We start from the raw sequence: 23,944 nt of genomic DNA, 5'->3' as shown, positions 1-23,944 counted from the left end.
GATGGAGGAGAGCATCATTAGGAGAGCAATTTATCCATTTTAGGTGCCTGCAGTACAATAAGGGGAATTCTACCCCCGAGTCTGTTCCTCTGCACTCATTACATAGAAAGCCTAGAGAGTTGGCTTGGATATAAATGTCTGAAGATGAGAGGTTTCTCTCACCTATCTAGACACAACAGAATCTGCTGGATATTAGAGGCCTTGTGGTGGCTCTGGGTCAGATAACAAATGCCTGAAAACATGTTGCCACTTGGCTGAGTCATTGCAACCATGCAAGATCCTAATTTTCATTTAAGGACTGTTTATAAGAAGTTTCTGAACTTTAGTCTTGGCCTAGAATGAGTAAGGCCTAAAGCAGCCACTGATCCTCAAGATAAGAAGGTCTTTCAGCAGCTCTGTAATCAAAGGAAAAAAACAGCTTTTTTTTCAGATCACTGCTTTAATCTTGTTCCTCCCACCAGTGCTGGAATTTTGTGTTCTGCCCCCAGATGCAGAAGGCTCTTTATAGTGTCAGCCTGACTGAACAGTAGGAGCTTAGGCTGTCATTGCAGCTGCACCTTTGAGGTGCTGGAAATCACAGAACTGAAAGTTGACAGCAATGAAGTTGTGCAATATTTTCAAATGTAGTTTCTGCCACCACTCAATTCCCACAGTATAGAGGTAGGGATTTATAGGCCTGTGGTAGGGAAAAGAATGAAGGGATTCAACTCAAGCCCTTGTTGGCACCTGGGGTCTTGATGCCACCCCTTCATGTGGCCTTTATGTGAACTGGCATCTTTAAAAGTTGCTCTCTTTGGGGAACAAGTGAAGGATTGGGGCATTATTGTGGATAACTTACTGCTATGTGACAAGCTGAGTGTCTCATCAGCTCTTTCCAGAGAGGTGCTTTATCTCTGATGCTGGTGAATAAAATGGAAAGGTACTTCAACACTTTGGCTGTCTTTATTTAAAAAATATAGATAACAGCAAAACACAAAATGTTTGCTCTTTTTGTTTCCCTAGATGCAGGCATGAGTATTCCCTTGGTTTTTATGCTACATTGTCTGTGTGATGCTTCTGTTTGTCAGAGTAATTTAAAAGAAAACAGCAGTAAAGTTTTTTAGAGATCCCAACAGCTAATGCAAATACTTGTCAAATCCCAGTAATGGATCACTCAAGTGGAGACAGTTTTGCCTATCTGTGAGAAGCCACCTTTCAAAACAAGATATATATCATATCAGAGAAAACAAGAGAGTAGTAGAGAGTATTATCAGGCAAATGTGATAGCCCAGAGATGTCAGAGATTACATACCAGTTCTCTACATATAATGGTTTAATTAAAGTCATTATTCTGCTCACCTGTGTAAAATTAACAATTACGTGTCTCCTGTGCTCTCCCATGTCTGGGATATCAGTTAGGGGCTCTTTGCCTGCACATAAGCTCCTGTGAATAAAGAAATGGTTATTGGGAAATAGTAGTGCCTGTGGGATGATGGCATTTCAACATTTATAGTCATCCTGAAGCTTTGTGACAAGCAGGAACAACAAAAGCTGAGGGACAGCTTTGTGGGAGAGCACTTGATAGAAGACACAAATTCAAATCTACAGGCACTTCAGCCACATCACTGCCAGAGCTCTGTCCCTGGATGATCCTTCCTGCTCTCCCTGGAAATTCCCCAGAGAAAGTTTAGCAGAGAGGCAGATTTGTCAAAATTATTCAAGGAAATGACTGCAAAAGCTGTGAACTTTTTTCTAGCTTCATCACATTGAAGCCAGTGGACTTGATTCTCCTCCCAGAGCCACATACTTTTTGCAGGCAAAATATAACCCCAGACCTGCTGACCTTCTTTGTCATGCAGAACAGGGCTGTCATTTAAACATTTATGTGGAAGTTATTTGTACTGATAACAAATTAGTGCATGTAAAATTGAGCATAAAATTGTCCGATTGATCAAAAATGAGGTTTAACTTATAAGCAATTCCTGATTTGAAACCCTACCCTGAAGCACCTGAAAATATTAAAGAGGATTCTTTTTTCAGAACTTCTTTAAATTTATACTCCTCCTTACCAAATGCATGTCTGCATGTAATGCTTCTTGTTAGTCTCACAAAGGGAGGTCACCATCATTGCTCTGCCACCTTTTGGGTAAGGAAAGAGACTTGGTCATAAGGATGGGGACTGACTGAGCTGGCATAGCAGGGGTGGAGCTGGATGGAGAAGTGAGAAGGTCTGTTGGAGCCCAAGCCTGATTCAATAGGCACCTTCTCATCTCACTCTTCTCCTGGTGCCATACTGTCTCCCTAGGCAACTACAGATTGGAGGGGAGACAAAAATTCTTGTATACAGACTGCAAAGCAATGACTTGAGCCTGGATGTAGGAAAATGTCAGGGAAATACAGTAAGTAGCAGTTGAAGCAGAGGCGTTGAAGTCAGGTGCTTCAGGTTCTATTTTTGGCTTGGACCAACCATTTCACTTCTGACTTTGGCTTCCTCCCTGCAAGATGAGAAATGAGGATGCCTACAGCTGCCTCCTGGGACTGGGTCATCTTGCTAAAGCCAGGACTGTCAAATCTTATATTCTGGGTGATGCTCAGTTGACCTCAGCTCTATTCTTCTCTGCTTTGCTGCCTGCACCTCCTTCATTTCTATCTCTGCTTTTTTGGGCTCCCACAGGCAAATCAGAGCAGCATCACAGCCACAGATCTGGGAATTGCTGCTGGGTGGGAGCCTCCCTTCTTTCTGCATACCCTGGGGCCTCCCACCACAGCATCTGATGTGCAAAATATCCTGGGCTGCCCCTTGGGTGATGTGGGTGTCTGCAGAGGTAATAAAGTACACGGAGCAGAGTTATGGCCTTTGTGCCAAGCACTTTCACTCCTGTCTAAATTAGGGATGCAGTTTGAGGGCACAGGCACCAGACAGGTGCCGGAACATGTACAGAGAAAGGCAGCAGAGCTGCAAAGGGTCTGACACATAAGTGTAATGAGGAGTGGCTGAGGGAGCTGGGGATGCTCCTTTTCATGGAGAAAAGGAGGCTCAGGGGGACCTTCTCACTCCCCACAACTCCCTGACAGGAAAGTGCAGCCAGGTGGAGTCAGACTCTGCTCCCAGGGAACAAGGGACAGGACAAGAGACATAGCCTCTAGTAGCACTAGGGGAGATTGGATTGGATATTGTGTAAAATTTCCTGATCAAAAGGCTTGTCCAGCCCTGGCACAGCTGCCTAGGGCAGTGGTGGAGCCACCATCCCTGGAGGGATTTAACAGATGTGCAGAATTAGCACCTGGGGACACGGAGCAGTGGTGGCCTTGTCAGTGCTGGGGAGTGGTTGGACTCCATGAGCTTTACGGGGTTTTCCATCCTAAATGATTGTATGGCCCTGCTCCGTTGTATCTCCGTGCAATGTCAGCCCAGGCACGGCTCTGGGAGGGAGCAGCAGGAAGAAGTGAAGGCCAAGTGATGGTCACCACCTTAGCCCGGCCATCCTAGCTTTAAATCAACGAGTTTCCAAGCTGCAGGTGTGTTCTCTTTGCTGCTTTTCCGGTTAAATCCCGGCTAATTAGAGGTGTCTCCCCTTTTTTTTTTTTTTTTTTTTAATGGGAAGCACCTCTTGCCCTTCCCTTCTTTTATCAATCAAAATCGCTACCACCTAAATTCAGGTGCGCCTGGAGAGCTCCTCCTTCCCAAAGCCCCATCCCAGTGCCGCGGGGAGGGAGGCGGCGGCTCCAGCGAGCAAAATGCGATTTTACGATTATTTCAGATTTTAGAGCAGGAGCGCTCGGAGCTGCGGGCAGCCAGGAGGAGCCTCGGCGCTGCCTTTCCACCCTCCCACCCCATTCCGGGAGGCGCCAGGGCCCGGCAACCAGGAGGATTTCGGCGCGGGGCGGCCCCGGACCGGCCCCTTTGTTCGTGTGGGCCCGGCAGCAGCAGCGGCGGTGCCGGCCCCGCATCCTCCTCCGCCCCCGCTGCCCGAGCCGCCGCCCAGCTCCCTCCTCCTCCTCCTCCTCCTCCCGGCTCTCGGCTCCGGGCTCGGCCGCGCAGGGAGTGGCAGGGCGGCTGCCGGCCGGGCTCGCATCCTGCGGAGGCTCCGAGCCCCCTGCCCCGCAGCAGGGCGGCACAGGGTAAGGGGGACAGCGGGAGGGACGGCACAACAAAGGGATGGAGGGATGGATGGAGAGGGTGCGGGAGGAGCCCGGGCAGCGGGGATGCGCCGCTCGGTACCGATGGGCGGCATTGTCCTTGGGCTGGGGAAGGCACCGAGCATCCCCGGCAGCCCGGCTGGCTCCCTCGGTGCTGCGGGAGGGGTGCGGGCCTGCCGGGGGCGCGCACCCTCAGAGCCCCGGGCCTGCCGGGGGCGCGCTCCCCGCTCCTGGGGCACGGGAACGGCGCCTTGGAGCGGCCTGGTGCCATGGAGACCGAGGTGGGAGGGGGTGTCAGCATCCGTGGCCGAGCGAGTTTTGGGTTTGGAACGGGAGGAAATTTGTCTTTTGTCTCTGGGAGGCTTGGCTGCTTGCTGGGCTCAGTGTCCTCGCTCGTGTTTTCTTGTTTAACGATCCAGATATGACATTAAGCACATCCTGCAGGATCTGATGTGGGTTTTTTGTCTGGTGCGAGATGTGCCTCTGAGGAAGGCCCGGGTTGAGCTGCTGACATTGGCAGGAGCAGCCAGGCAGGTGAAGGAGGGATCTGCCCCTTTCACAAACAGCAAAGGGTGTTTGGGGCAGCATCCAGGGATGCAGCAGAGGCAGGAGTTGTTATCTCCACACTACCCACAGAGGCTGCAGCGGCGTTTTGGAAGCGCTGGGAGACAAAGCACTGTGTCAGCACCGAGTGTTATTTGCTGCTCTGCTGAGCATCAGTCTCACAGGCCTGCAAACCTTGTCTCAGAAACTCATCCTGCTGGTATGGGTGTCAGCTTTTACCGGTCCATCCATTCCTGCTGGCTAGAAGTGTTTCCTTGAGGGTGACTTGCTACTCAGGAACTGGTCTGCATGTGGACAGAGATATATCTGGGGTGCCTGGCTAGGCTTGTTGGCCTCAGCCTCTGCCCAGCTGCCTGGTAAGAGCATTCCTGTTCCCATCAGTTCTCCTGGAGAGCCCTGTTAATCAGCACAGGTCTGTCATTGCTGGTGTGGGGATGCTTTTGAACATCGTGCAGCTCCTGATTTTACAGCTGGGTCTGAGATACAGCATTTTAAGAAATGACCTGCCTGCTGTTAGAGCCTGCCAGGGATTAGGAAGGAGGGAGTCTGCATCAAACAGCTGTGTTCTCAGGAAAGTTGTCACTGCCTACCAGAAATCTCTGGGAGTGCAGGACTTCAAAGGCTCAGCTCTGAGACATGGCACAAGTGACAACATTAGCACCAGCCCCTGCAGCACAGCAGGGAGAAGCTGTGCTGGAGCCTGTCTGTCATCTGAGGAGCAGAGATGTGGGGCTGCCTTCACTTACGGGAAACCTCAAAAAACCTGTGTTTTTTGCAGGAGATGCGCTTAGAATCAGTATGGATGGGATTATCTGCTGAGGCCAAGGTTGGTATGGGCTCCTCTAGCCTTGCAGGCTGCCATAATCTACAAGCAAGGAGCAGTTCTTGGTGTGTTTTCTCTTTAGCCCCACCTGTGCTTTTTGGTTTGGCAGAAGAAGTGATGGAGAACCCAGAGGGGGGGTTCTGGTACCAAGGGATGCAGCTCTGTAAGGACATCCAGGTTGATTCTTTGTTGTGTTATTGGGTGGTTAAAATGGGTCAAGGTGTGTGTTCCACCTCCTGATTGAGGCTGTTTGGTTTATTGATCAAAATGCTGCCTCTGTCCATGAAACTTGGGGAAATGATTTTTTTCTTTTTTGGGAGGGTCTTTTATGATTCTGGTGAGGACAGGAGACAATATAAAAAGTGAGTTCCATACCCCAGGTACCTGGTGTTGGTACCACTTTGCAGAGAGTACAATGCATGGCAAGATTAGATACTTTTAAAGCTCTGGGAAAGGCCAGGTTTGGGTAGCTAGACCTGGATGCGACTTGTTGCCAGCCTGTGTTAGACACTGTGTGCACTTATCTATAGAGATATCTATAGTTATTTATGGAGAGATCTATTTTTCATGGATGCCTTTTATAAATACCTTGTGGCTCTTTTCCTCCCCATCTCCCAAGGGCTCAAGAATGACCAAGGAAGTTGCTGACATGGGTTGAGAGCACTATTTTTTCTCTCTTGCTGACTTAATGCCCCCAGTAATCAGTCTCTGGCTGTTATTCTTTTATCACTGTTCCAGTGATGTTTATGGTAGAATTTCAGGTGTTGTTGGCCAGGGAGAGCACCTTGGTGATAGTCCTGGTGGTGTCAGACTCCAGCATGACTTGGCCTTTGTTTTACTGGTCAATTTTTTAAAACAACCACATGAAGTTGCTGAATAAAGATGAACTGGCCATGCTCGCTCCAGAATCCCAGGTTAGAGTAAGGAATTGGGCTGGGTCTTTTTTGTGCCCTGTTTTCTCCATGTGGGTCCTCCCTGTCTCACCCCACGTGGCTGACACTGATGGGGACACACAGAATTCTCAGTGTGCCACTGCACAAAGTCTCTTTCTGCAGCACCCCCGTGCTCTTGGAGCCTTTCCCTGCTGTGCTGAGAGCAGCCTGTGTGCTCTGAGCAGCACAAAGCAAATGCACTTCCCTCATTGCTGCATTTCATTTCTTGCTGTTATGTGATTGTGCAGTAGCTGTTGTTGTGGAAAAATGACTTCTGTGCATGTGGCTGATACTTTCTGCTATTCCTGAAAAAAAGATCCTGCAGAAACCCCTTTTAAGCAAAACCTACAGCAAGCTACAATGGTTCTGCATCAGGCTTTCTGGAAATCATTCCCATACACTGGTACAGTTTTTATTATCCCATTCTAAATAAGTGAAACTGTGTCTATAAAACAGCCATGGCTGGCTCAGATGCAGCATAAGCAAAGAAAGATGTGTGAAGAAATAAAGCCAACTTTCTCATATTTTTGTTGCCTTTTTTTTTTACTTCAGAATGATGGAATTAAATGTGATGCTGACTTGAACAGGCACTGAAATTAAGTGATATTTTCATTTCAGTTATTTATTGTATTGAGCTAATGTTTAATCACCTGCATAGTTGCAGAGGAATGTGGCACAGACTGGCAAAATTCCATGTTGCAGTTTCTGAGCCTGTCATGGAGTCTCCATCTCCTCATCCCAGTCTGCTGAAGGACAAAGGGAATCTAAGCTTTGGTTTATTTTGAGAGTTTATGTTTTGAGTTCTGCTGTTGATTCCCTTGATAATTCCATTTGTGCCTGTGAAAGCCAAATGATTATTTTTGAAAATATTTATACTTTGTGTCTACAAAATAAACACTTCAGAAGGCCTTCCCAAGTGCTTTGATGGGTTAGATATTCAGGGAGATAGTGGTGCCATCTCTGCCACTGTTTTTTCAGAAGTCTTGAGAAAAATAATTTCTTTCCATCTGTTTCTGCCAGGTCCAAAAAGGGCTGTTGTAATTCTGACCTCCTTTGAGGTTTGTGAATGAAATGCTCTGGGGATGTTTGGTATGTGGATCTTGGAACTTTTAAATCCCCTTCTGCTCCTTATAAATCCTTTTCCTGTGCTTTCACACATGCTTCCTTTAAAAAGGTAATGCAAATTAAATTGTATTGCCTGTGTCAGAGCTCTTGGTCGAAATTAATTCTATTTTATTTTACTGAATAGCTTGCATAGTGTAGTAAAGACCACGTGGATATTGGTTACACTGGGAAGATTTCACAGAAACTTCAAGAAATCATCTGATCCATCTGTCTGTTCCAGATTGGATCTGTCTTCACTTGTCATTCAAGGCAGAGGTTTGAAGATTTTTATTTTTCAAAGAATAACATAGCAATGCAGGAATTTGCACAGCCTCTCTGGGCAGCCTGGCTCAGTGTGAAGTGTTTTCTGTCGTGTTTTCCCCTTTGTTTTGTTGTTGTCATTGTCACTTTCCCTATCTGCCTGTTTCTGTACAAAAGACAAAGTGTTTCACTGACAAAAAGCAACACAATTTCTGTTGCAGCACCAACTTCTTTTGCAGCACATCCTCTGCTGGGGCAGGGGAGGTTTCCAGCCTGAGGCACCACTCCTGACACAGTCACTGACAAAGGATTTCTCTGGCTGATCTGCTCTTTTTCTTCCTTTGGCATATTCCCCCCTTATTTCCCTGTTGCATCATGCTCTGACACTTCTGTGTCCTGTAATTGGTACTGGGAGCTCTTCAGCAGCCTGGCAGGCACAAAAAGCAGCTGCCTGTTGGAACCAACAGCATTTCCCATCCTTTGTGGACACTCACACTGATGACCTGCAAGTGCCTCCCCTGGATGCAGGGGCTGTCCTGGCTGCAGAACAAACCTCCCTACAAAAAGAGGCCTCTCCAGTTGTGTTTAATGAGCTTTGTAGCCTCATATTTGTTGTTTATATTGTGCCCTGTGCTGCCTCTGTGGCTCCCATCAGCATGAAGCTGGCCCTGCTGAATCAAGCCTCCTCCTGGGCTAGATTTAACATTTAGCTATTTGTTTTATAACTGAAATCCTTACTATGCAAATTGGAGCAGGTCAGTCTGCAAACTTTCATAAGTGCCTTCTTATTTTTTCTTTATTTTTTTTTCCCCTCTGGACTTTTGTTTCCCAGCTGGTAAGTTTGGCATCTTGATCCATCCCTAATGGAGATTTAATGATGGACAGCATGGCACAAAAATGCAGGTTTGTGTGGAAATGCTGCTGAGACAGAGGATGCCTGGTGGTGGAAGGATGTTTTCCCTTTCATTGTTCATCTTTTACCTGTCTGTTTATGTGAGCTTTTACTGGGGCCCCTGTAGTAGCTTTCTGAACTTGCTGAGTCTCATCCATAGGAAAACTCTGTTTATATGTGTACATATATTTATGTATATTTCTAGTAAATACTGGCGATATCAATGCCTCCTGCAAGCTTAATCTTGATATCTCTGAAGCATCAGCAAGCACAATTCCTTTTTTAATTCTGAATCTCCCCAAAGCACAGTGGCTATGTGCTGGGCAGGTGTAGGAGCACTCCCAGCACACTGACATGGAAATGTCAAAGTCAGATGGTGCTTTTTGGTGATCATATGATTCAGATTTATGGAGTGCTGTGATGCACTGTGCCTTAGGGTGCCAGCAGCTTTGATTGCCATTGTTAGAAGTGACAATTCAGTTTTTGTTCTTGCTTTTTGGCTGAAACATGACCAGTTTGAGTTAGAGATGTTGTGCCACTGCTCTGCATTGTGATGTAGGGAGGCTGCTGTTGTAAGGGCACTGTGCTTGCTTGGCTAGGTGAGATTGTATCTGATCTCTGTACAAATCATGATTGTGGCTTTGCCTGTACTAGTGGAACAGAAGCAGCCTGTTTTTGTGAGAAGTGAGGGAGCAGCCAGGGCCACGTGGTGACTCTGAAGCTCCAGCTGGAACAGGTAGTGCTGAGGTACTCCAGGAGTAGGGTGGGCTGCTCCATCTGTCCTGCCTACCTGCTGGCAGGCTGAGTGCAGGCTCTTATCTCCAGAGATATGAACAATTAAATCTCATTTTTAGCACTGATCTGTCTGTGCAGACCCTTTCCTTTTGGCTGTTGGCATCTACACATCACAGACTGCTGTGTGTGCTCCTCAGTGGCATGGCAGTGTCTGGACAGAGCTGCTGACAGAAACCAGGCTGAGCATTACCCCAGCTCCTGCTGCCTCTCTGCTGCTGTGGGAGGAGGCTGGCACTGACAGCCTGGCCCAGGTGTGGCAGCATCTCCTGTTCCTGCCAGCCCAGCAGGTCCTGTGGGGTGGGCATGTGGGTCTGCACACCTGCTGTGCAACCTGACTGCACAGGGTGGGGATTTATCTTCTCCCTTCCTAGAAAATGCATTCCCAACTCCCCATGCATTTCATCCTAGGGAGCCATCCTGTGCTGCTCAGTGCCCAGAGGCTGAGCTGGGATCTGGCCTCTCTCCCTGTGGTGCAATCCACAGTAAACATTGGCTTTTGCAGGGCAGGGCGTGCAGAAAAAGGATCCAATTTGATATCTTATCTCCTCTTGCCACACAGATTCTATCTGTCAGTATTATAACTTGCCAAAACTATGATTTTGGCCATTGATAGGGATGTGATTTGAATATGATAGGGGTGTAATTTGAATGAGATGTGTTCCTTCTTGTACTTTAAGGTCCATGAGCTGTCCAAACTCCTGTTGTGTGAGAAGTGTGTGACACGAGTGAGGTTAGAGGTGGCAAATTAAGAAACTCCATGATTAACTGAAAGCAAACTCTCCAGATTACTGTTCTTGTTGTCTGCACCACTGGTTGTGGTGGGAGCTGTGTGGATATGGCAGTGTCAGTGAGGGTTAGCAGTGTTTGTAGAGAAAGCAGCAATTAATGCACACAGCCCAGAGGTCATTGCTGGAATGGAAGGCTGAGTTTGGGCTGGTGAATCAGCAGGGAGGAGGAGGAGGATGCAGGTAACAAGAGTGTCCATCACTGCTCTGTTCCGTGAGGAAAAGAACAAGCAGGATGTTTGTGTGGGGACAGGGGATGGGGTTTGCCCTTGGTGTCCCACAGGGAGAGAGGGTTTGCTGCTGCTCAGTGACTTTGGTTTGGTGACCTGAGCTCTTTCCAGAGGTACCAGTGGTGTAACCCCCTGTTCTGCCCCCTCAGAGTGGCACTGTCACCATCCCTCTGTGTGCAGCCAGGACATCAGTGACCCCTCTGGCAGAGGGAAGCAGGAGTCCTGGCTGTCAGTGCTGGATCTTAGCTATGGGTCACTAGAGATTGGATATTTAGAGGTCCCTTCCAACCCAACTGGTACCACCATAGTCTGTATTTACTTTTTATCTTCTCTGCTGTTGTATCTTAACACCCAGAGTGTGAAGAGGGGTTAATTATTCTTTAAACTTTTGTGAGCAGTTGCTTTGTTTGAAGGAATGAGATTCTGTCAGCTCATGTTTGGTATAAAGTTTGTCCCTGGCTGGTGAGGCTGTCTGAGATGCAACTTTGGGTTGCCCATGTCTAGAACAGACTGAGCTCAAGTGAGGAGGCTTGGAGAAGTCAGCTGAGATGAGCCAGAACTGGTGAGTCTCATACCCCACGACTCCTCAAAGGAGAGCACTGCCTGCTCACAGGGCACAGAGAAGGCAGAGCAAGGGCAGAGCTCTCCTGGCAGCTGGGCACGAGGGGAGAGGGCCAGAGCTGTGCAAAGGGCACAGGTGGGCAGAAGGTTGGTTTGGATAAACTGGGACTGGCAACTGCTGGGCAGCAAAGCTGAAACTGTTTGGAATGAAATATCTCATCCAGTGGTTTCAGAACTCAGGGAAAGGGGCTGCAGCAGGGGCAGGGTTGTGTATTCCTATCCTGCATCCCTGCCTGAGCTTTTGGCAGCTTGTGGAAAGCTTTGGCAGGGCCAGGTTTCCCTTGGTGTTTGCACTGGGGTTGTTCTGAGGAGGTTCTGCAGTAGATGTTACACCTGCAGGGGCCCAGGACAAGGCTTCTGTTTCATCCTGGGATGACCATTACAAAAGGATTGCATTAGCATGGTGCCTTTTCCTGGTGCACTTGAGGGTGTGTGTGGACACTGGGCAGCATTAGTGGAGCACAGTGAGGACTGTAGGGGCAAGCCCAGTGTGCCCCAAGGTACACCAGGAACTTGTTGCATCCTAGTTTTATTAACCAAATCATCTGCAAGTTTAAAGTGGTGCAACTGCAGTGCCATCAGACAGGCTGGCCTGCAGAGCCTGCCTTGTAATAGGCGGGAAAATAAGGGCAGGAGGGACCCAGGTCCTGATTTTGTTTCATAATCAAAGTTCAGGACAGAGCTTAGATTATAGAAATGCACAAATTAAAATATATGTATTAATCTGAACTCCAGTAACAGATAAAGTGCCAGAGTGAACTTTAGTGCTGTGCTGAATCAGCAGTCAAAAGTGAGGAAATTCCCAAAGTTCAGATCCTTCTGCAGCTCTGCACAGCCCAGCATGGCTGGGTTGTTGTATAGCTCATTTTTAATTAAAGAAATTGTTTCTCCAGCAGACAAATGCCAAGCCATTAGAATGGAATATATATGTCATGGATCATTGTGTTTCTGCACTTGGCTTGCTCTCCTCATGTTTCTCTTCCAGATGCTGTTTTTGACAAATAAGACTTTCTGTGAGTAAGGAACTTGGATTTTATCAAAGCCTCCTTCTCTAATGGAACAGAGTGGTGATAAATCAAGTCTGAGCTGACCTGCAGGACAGCAGTTGTGAAACCTCTGTGTACATTCTGTTCCCTTCCTGCAGCTTTGGTGTCGTGCCCTAATAAATCTCTGCAGGGACACTGTCCCCTGACCCCAGGGATGAACTCCAGGGAGCAGAAGCTCATCTATAACCAACACCATGTCCAGGAATTTTCCCACAAATTAGAGATAGTTGTGCTCTGCAATTAGTACAGAGCTGTTGCTATCTGCTGTATCAGTCCTCAGGAGGCTTTCTGCCAGTGTGAGGAGCACAGGCTCATCCAGCCCATAAATTGCTCCACAGGTTTTGTCATGACTTCCTTCAATGTACTTTGGCTTCTTCTCTCTGCACTTTGCCTCAGGACTTGCATTGTGGGTTTTAGAGTGCAATAGGAGGGTTTTGCATATTGTTCCTTTAAAAAAATCTTGTTTTAGAAGTAAATCACAGGATGTTTGGTCTATCACAGAGGTTAGAATTAGTTTTAAAAATACCTGAGCTTTTATTTAAAACTCCTCTTTGTGACAGTGTTCACAGGGGTCTCAGGTTGAGGGAGGAGATGAGGATCTGACTCCATGTTTCAGAAGGCTGATTTATTATTTTATGATATATATTGCATCAAAACTATACTAAAAGAATAGAAGAAAGGATTTCATCAGAATGCTAGCTGAGAATAGAAAGAATGATAACAAAGGTTTGTGGCTCGGCTCTGTCCGAGCCAGCTGACTGTGATTGGCCATTAATTAGAAACAACCACATGAGACCAATCCCAGATGCACCTGTTGCATTCCACAGCAGCAGATAATCATTGTTTACATTTTGTTCCTGAGGCCTCTCAGCTTCTCAGGAGGAAAAATCTTAAAGAAAGGATTTTTCATGAAAAGATGTCTGCGACACCTCTAGGCTTTCTCTTGGCATTCTGTGCTAATTTTTACAAAATTTGAGTGAGCAAGAAGACTAAACATACCTTCTCTAGAGGTTAACAACACTTCACACTTGTCAGGGAAATTATGTAGTGACAACTGAGCTTTATGGCTGAAAACCTATTTGAATTCTCCAACTGCAGGAGAGAAAAAACCTGATGGCTGACAGAATTCCCTGATTTTCACTACATATAACTGTGAGCAGTATGCTCCTTTTGTGAAAAACGCCAATCACTTGGTTTTAAAATTTTAAAAGTTTAATAGTAATAAAATGGTTATAAAATAGTTATTAGAGTAATAAAAATTTGGACAATTTGGATTAGGACAATATGAGACAATAAAAACACAGAGTTAGGGACAGTCCAGGTACCTCTTTCTGGGCAAAATAAGCCCAAGAAAAGGACACAGGTGAACAGAGGATTAACCCTTAAAAGCAAAGCCTGTTGCATATTCATACATCTCATACATGATGCATAAATTCCATTCAAACACAGGATTCTGTCTGGTCAGTGTCAGCTTCTTCCTCTGAATGCTGATGACATCTTCAGGGCTCAGCAAGGTGGGAAGAACTTGATAAGGGAGCAAAAAAATTCTTTTTTTCTGAAAGATTTAGGTGTCCTGTGGCTGCTACTTTGGTGCAAGTCCTCTCTTTAAAAAAGTATCTTACATATTTTCTATTTTAAGCTTATGTTATAACCTAAAACTATATTTAACCCACTATTCTAAGAAAATTAATACAGCGTAACTTTCTAACGTAACACATATAATATTCATTTTAATACTTGTGAAAAGCCAATCATAAAATGCACATTTTTCACACCTTTCATTCCTGCAGTGCTCTGTCTCCATTCCCTCTATGGGAGAAGGAAAGGTTTTCTTGGGAGAGGAATCTGACCTTAATTAAAAATGAGTCTCATTTCCTCTATAATTTCCTCTATACTTGAGTTAAGTGCAAGGATTTACTCCTAATCTGCCACGTGGTTCAGAAATGGGTTTCTGCTGGCTTGTCAGGAGTAACTAATCAGAGAAGTGAGAAGGGAATGGCACAATTACCTTGGATGGGATGGAGCATCTTAAGGAATTAAAAGATAAAATGGCCTTTTCTTCTCAGCATAATCTCTGTCTCTATCAGCAAAGCTGCAGTTTGGTGTTATCATATCCTGTCCCTGATGGGATTCATTTCCTGGCCCTTTCACACAAGTCTGGCCCTTGGATTTGGATTTCAAGGCAAAATTCTGTTGTTGAAGTCCCTACCCCACCCTTGCAGCATGGGCAGTGTTGTGAGGTTGGGAGCTTGGGCCACCAAATCTTTATTTGATCTTGTTCCTGGTGTAAAATATACAGAAGTAAGAACTCAAGGAGTTGGGGCTTTGCTGCCTGAAAATCTCATTTTCCTGCGACTGGGGAAGGTGCAGAAAGGCTTGGAAATATGGAGTGGATGCAACCAAATGCTCAGAAACAAGACATAAAATAACTTTTTAAAAAATCAGTGTCTTTAGGCCAGTAAAGGTTTTATGTAAGGCCTAATAAAAGAGCACCAGATTTGTCTCTGAAAGCTTTTTGCCTTTATTCTTTGTGTTTATACTTTAGTGATCAGGGGCCACATTCTTCTCTAGCATTTTATTTTCAGGGGGATGCTGAGCTTCACCTCCTGTTTTGAACATTTGCAGTGCCTGATGCTGAAGGTTTCTGCCCTCAGTGGTGGTGTTTGATTCAGAGGGGCAGCAGGGGTGGCTCCAGGGCTGTTCTAAGGTGGGTGGTTTTTCTAAATCACCTTAGAACAGTCTCTGACAGAAGTCAGGGGATGAAACCCAGTGATTGTGAGAGAATCAGAGATCAGGGGATGAAACCCTGAAATCTCTTGGAGGCTGATGCCAGAGCTTTTGTGTAGACTGAGCCATGATAGCCCCGCAAAGGGCTGAAATTCCACTTGCAAATGTGCTGCATCCCAAACCCTGGTGCTCCTCATCTGTAGTATGAACGTGGAGAAAGATGGAATAGTGTTTAAATAATGGCACAAGGAACTGATTCTCAAAAAGTTGTCTTAGATACTTTCTTTTGTTAACCTTTCCCTATTCAAATAGTTGTCTTTGAAGTCACTGATTATTTGCATAAGTCAAAATTATTTTTAAAAAAGTGTTGTCCTGCTTCTCTGCATTGTTGTTATCATTAATCTTTCAGACAACATGATAATGTTGATTTCCCTCAGTCTGATGATTAAATGCTGTTCTTTACCTTTTTTTCCTATGGGCCCATCCCTAAAACTGTCTGTGCATCTCTGACTGAAAAATTCAAATTTCATTTCTTATGTGTGAATTTTCAAATTCAGAAAATTAGAAACCTCAATCTAGACCAAACTGTAAAGCAATATTCAGATACAGCTGGCTGGAATTCTGGATGGGTCTGCTTCTACAGTGAAATCCCCAGGCCTTGCCCAGGGTGTCATGCTGGGTAAACACTTTTTCCACCCTGATCCAGCCAGAAGGAAGCACAGGCACAGGATGGGATTCAGGCCAGCTCAGTCTGGTGTCTGGAAATGTGTTCCTCTGTCTTGCAGTTGTGAGTTGAGGTGAGGAGATCCTTATTTTGTGTATACCCATGAGGGCTTTCCTCTGGGGAGTGTGCTGGGTCTGGGTGTCTGTTTGTAACTTATTGCTGTCCTGAATAGGTGTTATTCCACCTGGCAAGTAGTGCTGTGCCTTCCTCAGGGTAACAGGGATGGATGAAGCACAGAAGCTGTCTGTGGATAAGCTGTATTGCCAAAGACTTTTTCTTTCAGTCCTTGGTTTGTGTTATTATGAAATTATTCAATTATATCAATTATGGATAATATTGAAATAAATCTATTATATAAATAAATCTATTATAAAATATATTACATATTATATCAATTAGTAAATTGAGATAAATAATATAATTATTTATTATATCAATTAGGAAATAATTGACTGTGAGCACCTCCAGTTGTTTGTCTTTAATGTATGCTGCTCTCATGTAATTATCCATGGTGCTGGCCAGGTATATACATATATATTGCTCTTGGTGAAAGGTATTTCTTGGCTGTATATCTGTACTTAGTTGAGAACAGTTCCCATCTCAGTTTTGGAGACAAATTTCAGGGATTATGCTCTGGAATGAGCGTTTCCTCTGTAGGGAAAAGGGCTTCAGCAACTCCCTTCTGCCACTGAGAGAAATTGATACTAGTGGGAAAAAATCCTCAAAAACTGTTAAAAAAAAAAAAAGGGGCAGGGAGGGTATAGGATTGAATAAATGCTAAGTATGAACTCCCAGAAATTTACCCACCCACAGCAGAACAAAAAAAGCCAAAAATGCCCAGGGAAGAAAAGGACAGGGCTGACACATGGCCTGGATCCTGGATAATGGTGACGGGTCCCTTTGTCTGTGGCAGGGAAGAAGAGCTTAGAGCAGAGCAGATGGGAAAGCTGCTGAATTTCCTCACAGCAGCTGAAGTTGTGGGTTTGGTGCCCTGTTGGTGAGTTTGGTGCCCTGTGGGTGGGTTCAGTGCCCTGTTGGTGGGTTTAATGGCTTTTCTCTTGGTGGTTCAGCTCCTCCGAGGTCTCCAGTTCAGGGCAGCCCCGCTGCTCCTACAAGCCAAGGCAGAAGGAGATCAAGGGAACAAAAAACCAAAAAGGAGGATTCCTGGTACAGCCTGCAGGCTAGGGGAAGGAAAGAGAAGAGAACTCTAGTTTCAAGCTAGCAAAAAGCCCAATCCAACAAGAAGAACAAGGCAGCATCCCTGGAGCTCACTGGAATAAGATTGAACAGAGTGGGTCCCAGGCTGTGAGCCCGCCCCAGCTCCTCTTAAAGATGCCACCAAAATTCTGGGCGTAAAGCAGATGAGTATGGGAAAAATGAGACCAGACTCCCAGTACTAAAGTGATTTCAGCATTTATTCTAGTAAAAGAAAGGGCTAAAGCAAGGGGGCCTGGGCTGAGTAGGAGCGTTCCTGCTGAGGATGCTGCAGCGCTGATGATGGCCCTGATGTCCCAGGAGCTGGACAGATTCACTGGATCAGATGCCCCTTTTAATCCTGTTTTTTTGTCCCTTTGGATTGGTTTCTGTTTGGATCCTTCATTTGTATGAAGGTTTAAGGTGCTTGATTGGCCCATTACAGGTCTGTCCAGGCTGGCTTGTGGTGCACTTTCCTTAGGTGTGTTATGGTACCTTGGGTACCAGACTTCTTATAACTGCCCTTTAAACCCCTTTTACAATATAACAACCAAACTAACAGTACATGCTTAACAATTATCAACTATTTTCCAACATTTTCCAAGTTTCTAACCTATTTTTAACAAGTATAGAAAGTCATCATCATAAAGTCACCCCAAGACAGTTCCCCAGCCCACACCTCCCAGAGCACACTGGAGAGAGCGATTGAACGGAGCAGTCCCAGGCTGTGACCCTGCCCTGCCTCCTCTTAAAGGTACCCCCAATATTCTGGGCGTAAAGCAGATCAGTTCATAAAATATCATCATAAAATCAGCCCCAGAGAGTTCCCCTTTTTTAATCTGAGCCTATGAGGCTCACATCCCCAGAGCACACTGGAGCGATCCCAGGCTGTGACCCTGCCTTGGCTCCTCTTAAAGATACCCCAAATATTCTGGCCATAAAGCAGATGAGTAAATAAAATATCATTATAAAATCACCCCCAGACAATTCCCCTTTCTGAATCTGAGCCGATGTGACTGACATTCAGCTGTCCCCTTTTCTGGTGGAAGGATGGGGAAGGGAATATTTTGGTTGTTTGATGCTGGGTTTTGTGTTGTGCATTCCTGGGATGCTTTTCTTGGTTGTGGGAACAGACAGAACCATTCATCCTGGTATGGAAACACTGCTGGAATAATCTAGCAGAGATCTAGAAAATGCTTGCTGTCTGTCATATCTTGTAAAGGAAATAAAAACAAAATAAGCAGAGCTGGTGGCACTGGAGTATCCAGAGGAGCAGATGGAGTTTTCTTTACAGTTTATCAGGAGAAAGTCACATTTCCATGAGGTTTTGCAGGAAGGCAAAGTGTGCAGCTTGTGCAGGTAAATGGGCTGGAGTACAGGAATGAAAAATCACATAGAGAATAGAAATTTTCTGTTCCCCTCAAGTTTCTGGATAGAGCTTAAAGGCTATTCTGGCTGATTTCAGTACCAGGGAAGAGGGATGGTTCATGTGTTTCTTACAGCACATATCTGCCTGTGTTCAGCCTCTGCTGCTGGAAGCAGATTTTTTGGAAGAGCTGGAAGTAGGTTTTTCAGGAGGGCTCTAATAGAGCCTGTTGGGAAGCTGAAGGTTCTGTATGGGAGCTCAGAGCTGGTTGTTATCTCTAATGGAGCAGGGCAGTGCCCTGTGGAGATGCTGGCCTGTGTCCCAGGCCAAGGATATTTCTGCAGCATAAAAGCTGCATCACTCGGCCAGGAACTAATGTGGGACTAGGATGGCTCAGGCAGCAGTGCTCTGGGTGGTGAAGATGACCTAATGGTGTCATTTGGAAGAACTCACTGTTCAGAGCTTCCTAAAAATCAGCTCATGTATATTTGTGTTGAAGTGGGGGAGAAGCTGGTGACAGAGAAGGAGTATCTGTCCCTAGCAGCACGCTCAGACTTCTTTAAAAGCATCCCAGACATTTATTTTTATCTGTGTAGCACTGACAAACTGCATATAGAGTAAAATTTACTCCACTTCATCCTTTTTTCCCTGTGTGGTGATGAATGTGCAGGGTGTGCTGAGGCAGCTGTCCCTGGCTGTGGCACAGCCAGGCAGGGCATCTGCTTTGGCTCTCAGTGGCATTGGAGAAGGTTTAGAATCTCTGACCCCAGTGAGTGTGGCCATGAACTGTGTGAAAAATGCATATTTTATGATTGGCTTTTGGCAAATATTAAAATGAATATTAGATGTGTTATGTTAGAAAGTTATGTTGTATTAATTTTCTTAAGTAGTGTGTTAAATATAGTTTTAGGTTATAACATAATGTTAAAATAGAAACTATGCTGTGTGAGATACTTTTTAAAGAGAGGAATGAGGTATTCTCACTGAGATAGCAGCCACAGGACACCTCAGTCTTTCAGAGAAAAAGAATTTATTGCTCCATTATCAGAAGAAACAAAGTTCTTCCCACCGTGCTCAGCCCTGAAGACTCTGTCAGGATTCAGAGGAAGAAGCTGACACTGACCAGACAGAATCCTGTGTTTAAATGGAATTTATGCATCATGTATGAGGTGTATGAATATGCAGCAGGCTGTTCCTTTTAAGGGTTAATCCTTTGTTAATGTGGGTCCCTTTTTTGGGCTTATTTTGCCCAGAAAGAGGTACCCAGACTGTCCATAACTCTTTGTTTTTATTGCCTTGTATTGTCCTAATCCTGATTGTCCACATTTTTATTACTCTAATTATATTACTATCTTTATAACAATTTTATTACTATTAAACTTTTACAATTTTAAAACCAAGTGATTGGTGTTTTTCACAAACTGGCTGTATTTCAGGATAAAAGCATCTGTCTGTTCCAAGGGGAACATGATTAGCAGCCTGTGGAGTTCATTTGGTTCTAACATCAGTGTGTTGAAAGCAAATGTGTTTGTGTAAAGATTCCTGGCAGAAATATTTATGTGGTGGGAATACACTTCCTGTTGTTTCTCTCCCCAGTGTAAAAATATCCAGTTGTCCTGAGAAAAAGCAGAAAAATCACAATATCCTGTGATGGGAGGGGACAGCTGATCTTTAGGGATAATGAGATGTGGAGAGAGGATGCACTGAAGTTCCTGTTTGCTCAAAGATGAGCAGCGAAATAGAGGAGCACACTAAATTCACTGTTCCCGAAAGTTTATGTGGTTCTGGCTGCAAAGTTAAGGATCCAGAGATGCTCTCTAACAGCATATTGAAAAACTGTAAAATCCTTTTATTTTTCTGGCACCTTTTCCTACTTAAATTCTTCTCTACTGCTGTTTTTTCTTCCCCTGTGCCTTTTTATCTTCTTATCCACATTCCTGGTTAATTCAGCCAGCTGTGTGGAAGCACCAGCAGCCCCAGGTTGCATAATCCTGAGTACACCATCCAACCTTGTAACCAAACTGTAGGATCAAGAAATGAGTGAATTCAGGAGTAAGTCATGTTGTGCAGAGGGCAAACTCTCAGGCTGGAGGTGTTGGATGGAAATTTGTAGGTAGAGCACATCACCTGCCAGCAGGAGAGTTAGAAATCAAGTTTGTCTGTAAAATCAAAGCCAGCCCTGGACAAAATGTGCACTGTGAGATGGAGTGGGTGGGAGATGCCACATCTGATGGTTTGGCAGATAACAGGAACCTGCTTGATCAATGTTTCTACCTCCAGACTGAGTTCCTTGTCTCCCTGTTTTATGCTAAACAGAGCTGGAGGCTGCAGCCTCCTGTCCAGCTCTGAGCTGTTCCCACCAGCTCTGCTGCAGAAAGGTTGGGTTTTTCTCTTCCTTTGGAAGAGTGTCTTGTCTTGTCTGTTATTCCTGCTGTGGGTGATGTGATTGGAGCATCCAGCCCTGAATATCTGCAGGTGTCTGAACCCACCCCAGCTGTTGAACACCTCTGTGGGCACATGGGGAAAAAGCTTTGATCCCTCAGGTTTTTGTTCAGGCTCCCTCCCCAGGATGTCTCTGCTGATCCCTCCTTTCTCTGTCTTTTTAAGCTGATGTAGGATGACTGACTCTTGCTGCACTTTGGTGTTTTAGATATTTGTGGGCCCTCAGGAATACAGCTTTGGAATTGTCCTTGTGGTTTTCCCTCCTCTGTGTCTGCCTGCAGCTTTTCCTGGAGCCCTGCCAGCCCTGTGCTCGCTCTGACCCAGCCTCTCTTCAAGTCCTTACTCATGCCTCAATCATTTCCCATCCCATTATTGCAATTCCTCCTTGCAGCATCTGTAAATCTTGGATTCTCAGGGGTGCTGCCTCTTTCCTTTGCCCAGGAAAGAGTGTCCCCAGTTTCTGGCTGCTCCTTGGATTGCTCTCCTTGCTGTTAGGTTGGCATTGTCCCTGGTTTACTCTGCTGCCACCTTTTTTTCCTCCACATTCTAGCCTGCTGACTGCCAGCCTCAAGATTCCTTTTGGCTGATAGGCTCAATTTTTTATTATTTTTCTTTATACATTAGGAATGTTACTGCTTTTTTTTTTTCCTTTTAACAACTTAGTCATTTCCTTTATTTCTCCTTTCTTGTCATAAAATGTGCTTGCTGATGCAACATCCTTGCAAGGAATTTGGAGGTTTTATTCCATTTGCCTTCAGGGAAGGGAATGACATAAGGAACGGTTGTGACTTCACTAATAAATAGTTGGTAGAGTCATGGTTAAGTTTCAGGAAATTTGTGGTTTTGGTTTTTTTTTTTTTTTTCCAAATTTTCTCGTAAATCCATAGGGTCAAATTCCTTTTTTTTCTGTGATAAGTTTTTGGATTTGTCTTTAAGGACTGGAGCTGAAAACCCCATCTCAGACACTGGCATCATCCTTCCTTCCCCTGCCAGTTTGGAGAGGCTGCCCTGAGCATTCTGCCCTGAAAAAGCAGAATCAGGAAAGCTTTTTACCTCTCAGACAGTGTTTTTAGTTAAGGGGGTTAATATTAGTCAAAATTTGCTTTAGCATGCATGTGCATGAGGGGTGGTGCCTTTTGTCAGGGCTCTGACAGCACCACAGAGGCTTGGCAGGTGCTGAACTGAGGCTTTAGGATTTAAAACCAGTCAAAACCATTTCAGTTACTCAAATCCCACACTGTTTTAAATTCTTGTTTAATGGCTCTGGGAAGTTTCACCTTTGGCCCACAACTTTGAGATTGATTTAAAAAAGAGTATCATGGAGATGGGAGATGACAGAAATGACCACCCTTGTTTTGTAGGAGAAGAAATGAAAGGTTCTGACTCCCCATGGGCTGTGAGGACAGAACTGGGCACTGCTTTTTTGGGAGCCTGATCCATGCTCTCCTGCTCATTCTCCACCTGATTTCTTTGTGCTCTTCTCCCCCAGGTGTGTGACCATGGAAGAAGAGGTGCACCATCAAGAATCCTGAGCAGTGACACCAGGACAGCTCTGGAGACACTGGCAGCAGGAGCCTGAGCTACAGGAGAGAGGAATCATGCTGAAACCAAGTGGACTTAAAATCCCAGGCAGGGCTGGGAAGCATTCCAGCCCTGTGGGACGGGCATCAGGGACCAGCACAGCTGCTGCCACCACTGGCTCCAAGGAAGGTGAGGGCTCCTTGCAGGGCATCAGCTCCCCAGGGACTGCCTGGCCTGGAGGCACTGGGCTGGTGGAGCCAGTGTGCTGTGGGATGTGAAATTCCCATCTGTGTGTGGGTTGAGGGATCAAAACAAATGTACCAAAGTGAATAAATGGAGTCCCTCTCCCAGGTGATGCACAGAACTGGCAAGTTGTGGAGTGGGTGGTGTTGGAGAAGATGAAACAGGAAAGCCTTATAAATATGATTGTCTGGCAAAAGATTTTGAAGATATGGAAACTATAAGATTGAAATGAAAGCAAGCTTTGAGATACCTCAGTTACTGAACAACTGGAAAACAATGGTGTGGCCAGCTGAAGGTGATCCCCTTTTGATGGAACAACACCCTCTGCTTGCAGACAGGCCCAAGGGTCAGAGCAGACCCTACAGCTTGGCAGAAAGGGTCCCAGGAGGAGTTTTTAGGGTTTAAAATGTAACACAGTGTGGTAATGTAATGATTCTTATAGGCTGTATGGAAATGCTATAGGGTTTGTATCTTGGACTAGATCCACACTGTGATTGAGAAATGAACCTGAACTCCAATGTGTGCATCTATTATTCCAGATGGGAGTTTTGTATTTCATGTTTTTCATTTCACTTTGTTAAAAAAGGCTGTCTCTGCCCTGTTGTGACTCTCTCAAGGTGCTTTGGTCTGGATTTATAACTGCAGCATGTTGTGGAGTTGCTTTCAGTTGATTTTAATCACATGAAAAACACCAAAATGAGGCAAAAGATCTGAGGCCTCTCTTCCCCCCAGAGGCTTTGTAGTGGCATCTCAGCAGGCACAGTTGGTGTGTGTCTTGTGGTGTGAAAGGGTCAGGCAGTGGCAGGGTCAAGGCAACCTCTGGGCTGAATGCAGCTCCTGTTTGCTGGAGTTCCTTTGTGCCTTGTTGAGCTCCAGCCATCTGCCACCAGGGGATGTGCAGCCAAGTGCCCTGGGAGGCTCCAAATGGATTCTGACCTCTACTTGAGGAGTTCTGAGGTTTATTCCTGGAAAAAAGTGGGCATGGAAAAGGGGAGAAGTCTGGAAATGGTGGGTTGGTGCTGTGTGGCAGATGTACTGCTGCTCCTCTGCCTGTCAGGGTAGTGCAGGAGGCTTTTGGAAATGGTGGAGCCACTCCTGAGCCACTCCTGAGCCATTTCTGAGCCCTTCCTGAGCCACTCCTGAGCCATTCCTACCTGGAAGGTGAGAACAGAGCACTTTGGGGTTATTTAAACAAAGTGGGGTGGGTGTATAGCAGGGATGGGCTATGGTGTTGTCTGTGGCACCTTCTCTCAGTGCCCTGCTCAGGAGCTGTGTCCCTGCATGTTCTTCACCTGCTCTTCCTCCTGCACATCCCCAAAACTCTGGCCAGCTGCCTCTTGCTGCTCTCTGTGAGCAAATTGTATATCCCAAAATCCTGCCTGTGTGCCCTTCTCTGAGAGCAGCAGCATCTCTGCTGGATGTGGGGCCCAGCCCCAGCACAGTCAAGGGATTCAGCCTTTGGTAGGGGAAAACTGCAAGAGAAAATACTCTTTTTTTTTTTTTTTTTTTTGTTTTAAAGTGGTTTAAATCTATTCCAGAGCCAGTCCACATCACT

At 45.6% G+C, this 23,944-nt stretch overlaps 1 protein-coding gene across 3 annotated transcripts in view; it reads left to right on the top strand.

The window, feature by feature from the left end:
* The window catches only part of CLIP2 (CAP-Gly domain containing linker protein 2), a 92,351-nt gene that overhangs the window by 9,701 nt on the left and 58,706 nt on the right, over positions 1-23,944 (top strand). Inside the window, exons 1-2 of one of the 3 annotated variants that reach the window (XM_054287155.1) lie at positions 3,737-4,101; positions 22,115-22,335. In XM_054287155.1, coding sequence (XP_054143130.1) covers positions 22,224-22,335 — 112 coding nt within the window. In that variant the 5' untranslated portion in view covers positions 3,737-4,101; positions 22,115-22,223. Of the gene's footprint in view, positions 1-3,736; positions 4,102-22,114; positions 22,336-23,944 lie in introns of those variants that run through there. The other 2 variants (XM_054287153.1, XM_054287154.1) reach the window with 2 other exon arrangements.

This window comes from Melozone crissalis, unplaced genomic scaffold, assembly GCF_028551555.1.
Source record: "Melozone crissalis strain CALT ecotype California unplaced genomic scaffold, PUWL_Pcris_2 ptg000057l_1, whole genome shotgun sequence".
In the NCBI taxonomy this organism is placed as follows: domain Eukaryota; kingdom Metazoa; phylum Chordata; class Aves; order Passeriformes; family Passerellidae; genus Melozone; species Melozone crissalis.
The sequence above is the reverse complement of the archived record's forward strand: the minus strand, read 5'-3'. Positions and strand labels throughout refer to the sequence as shown.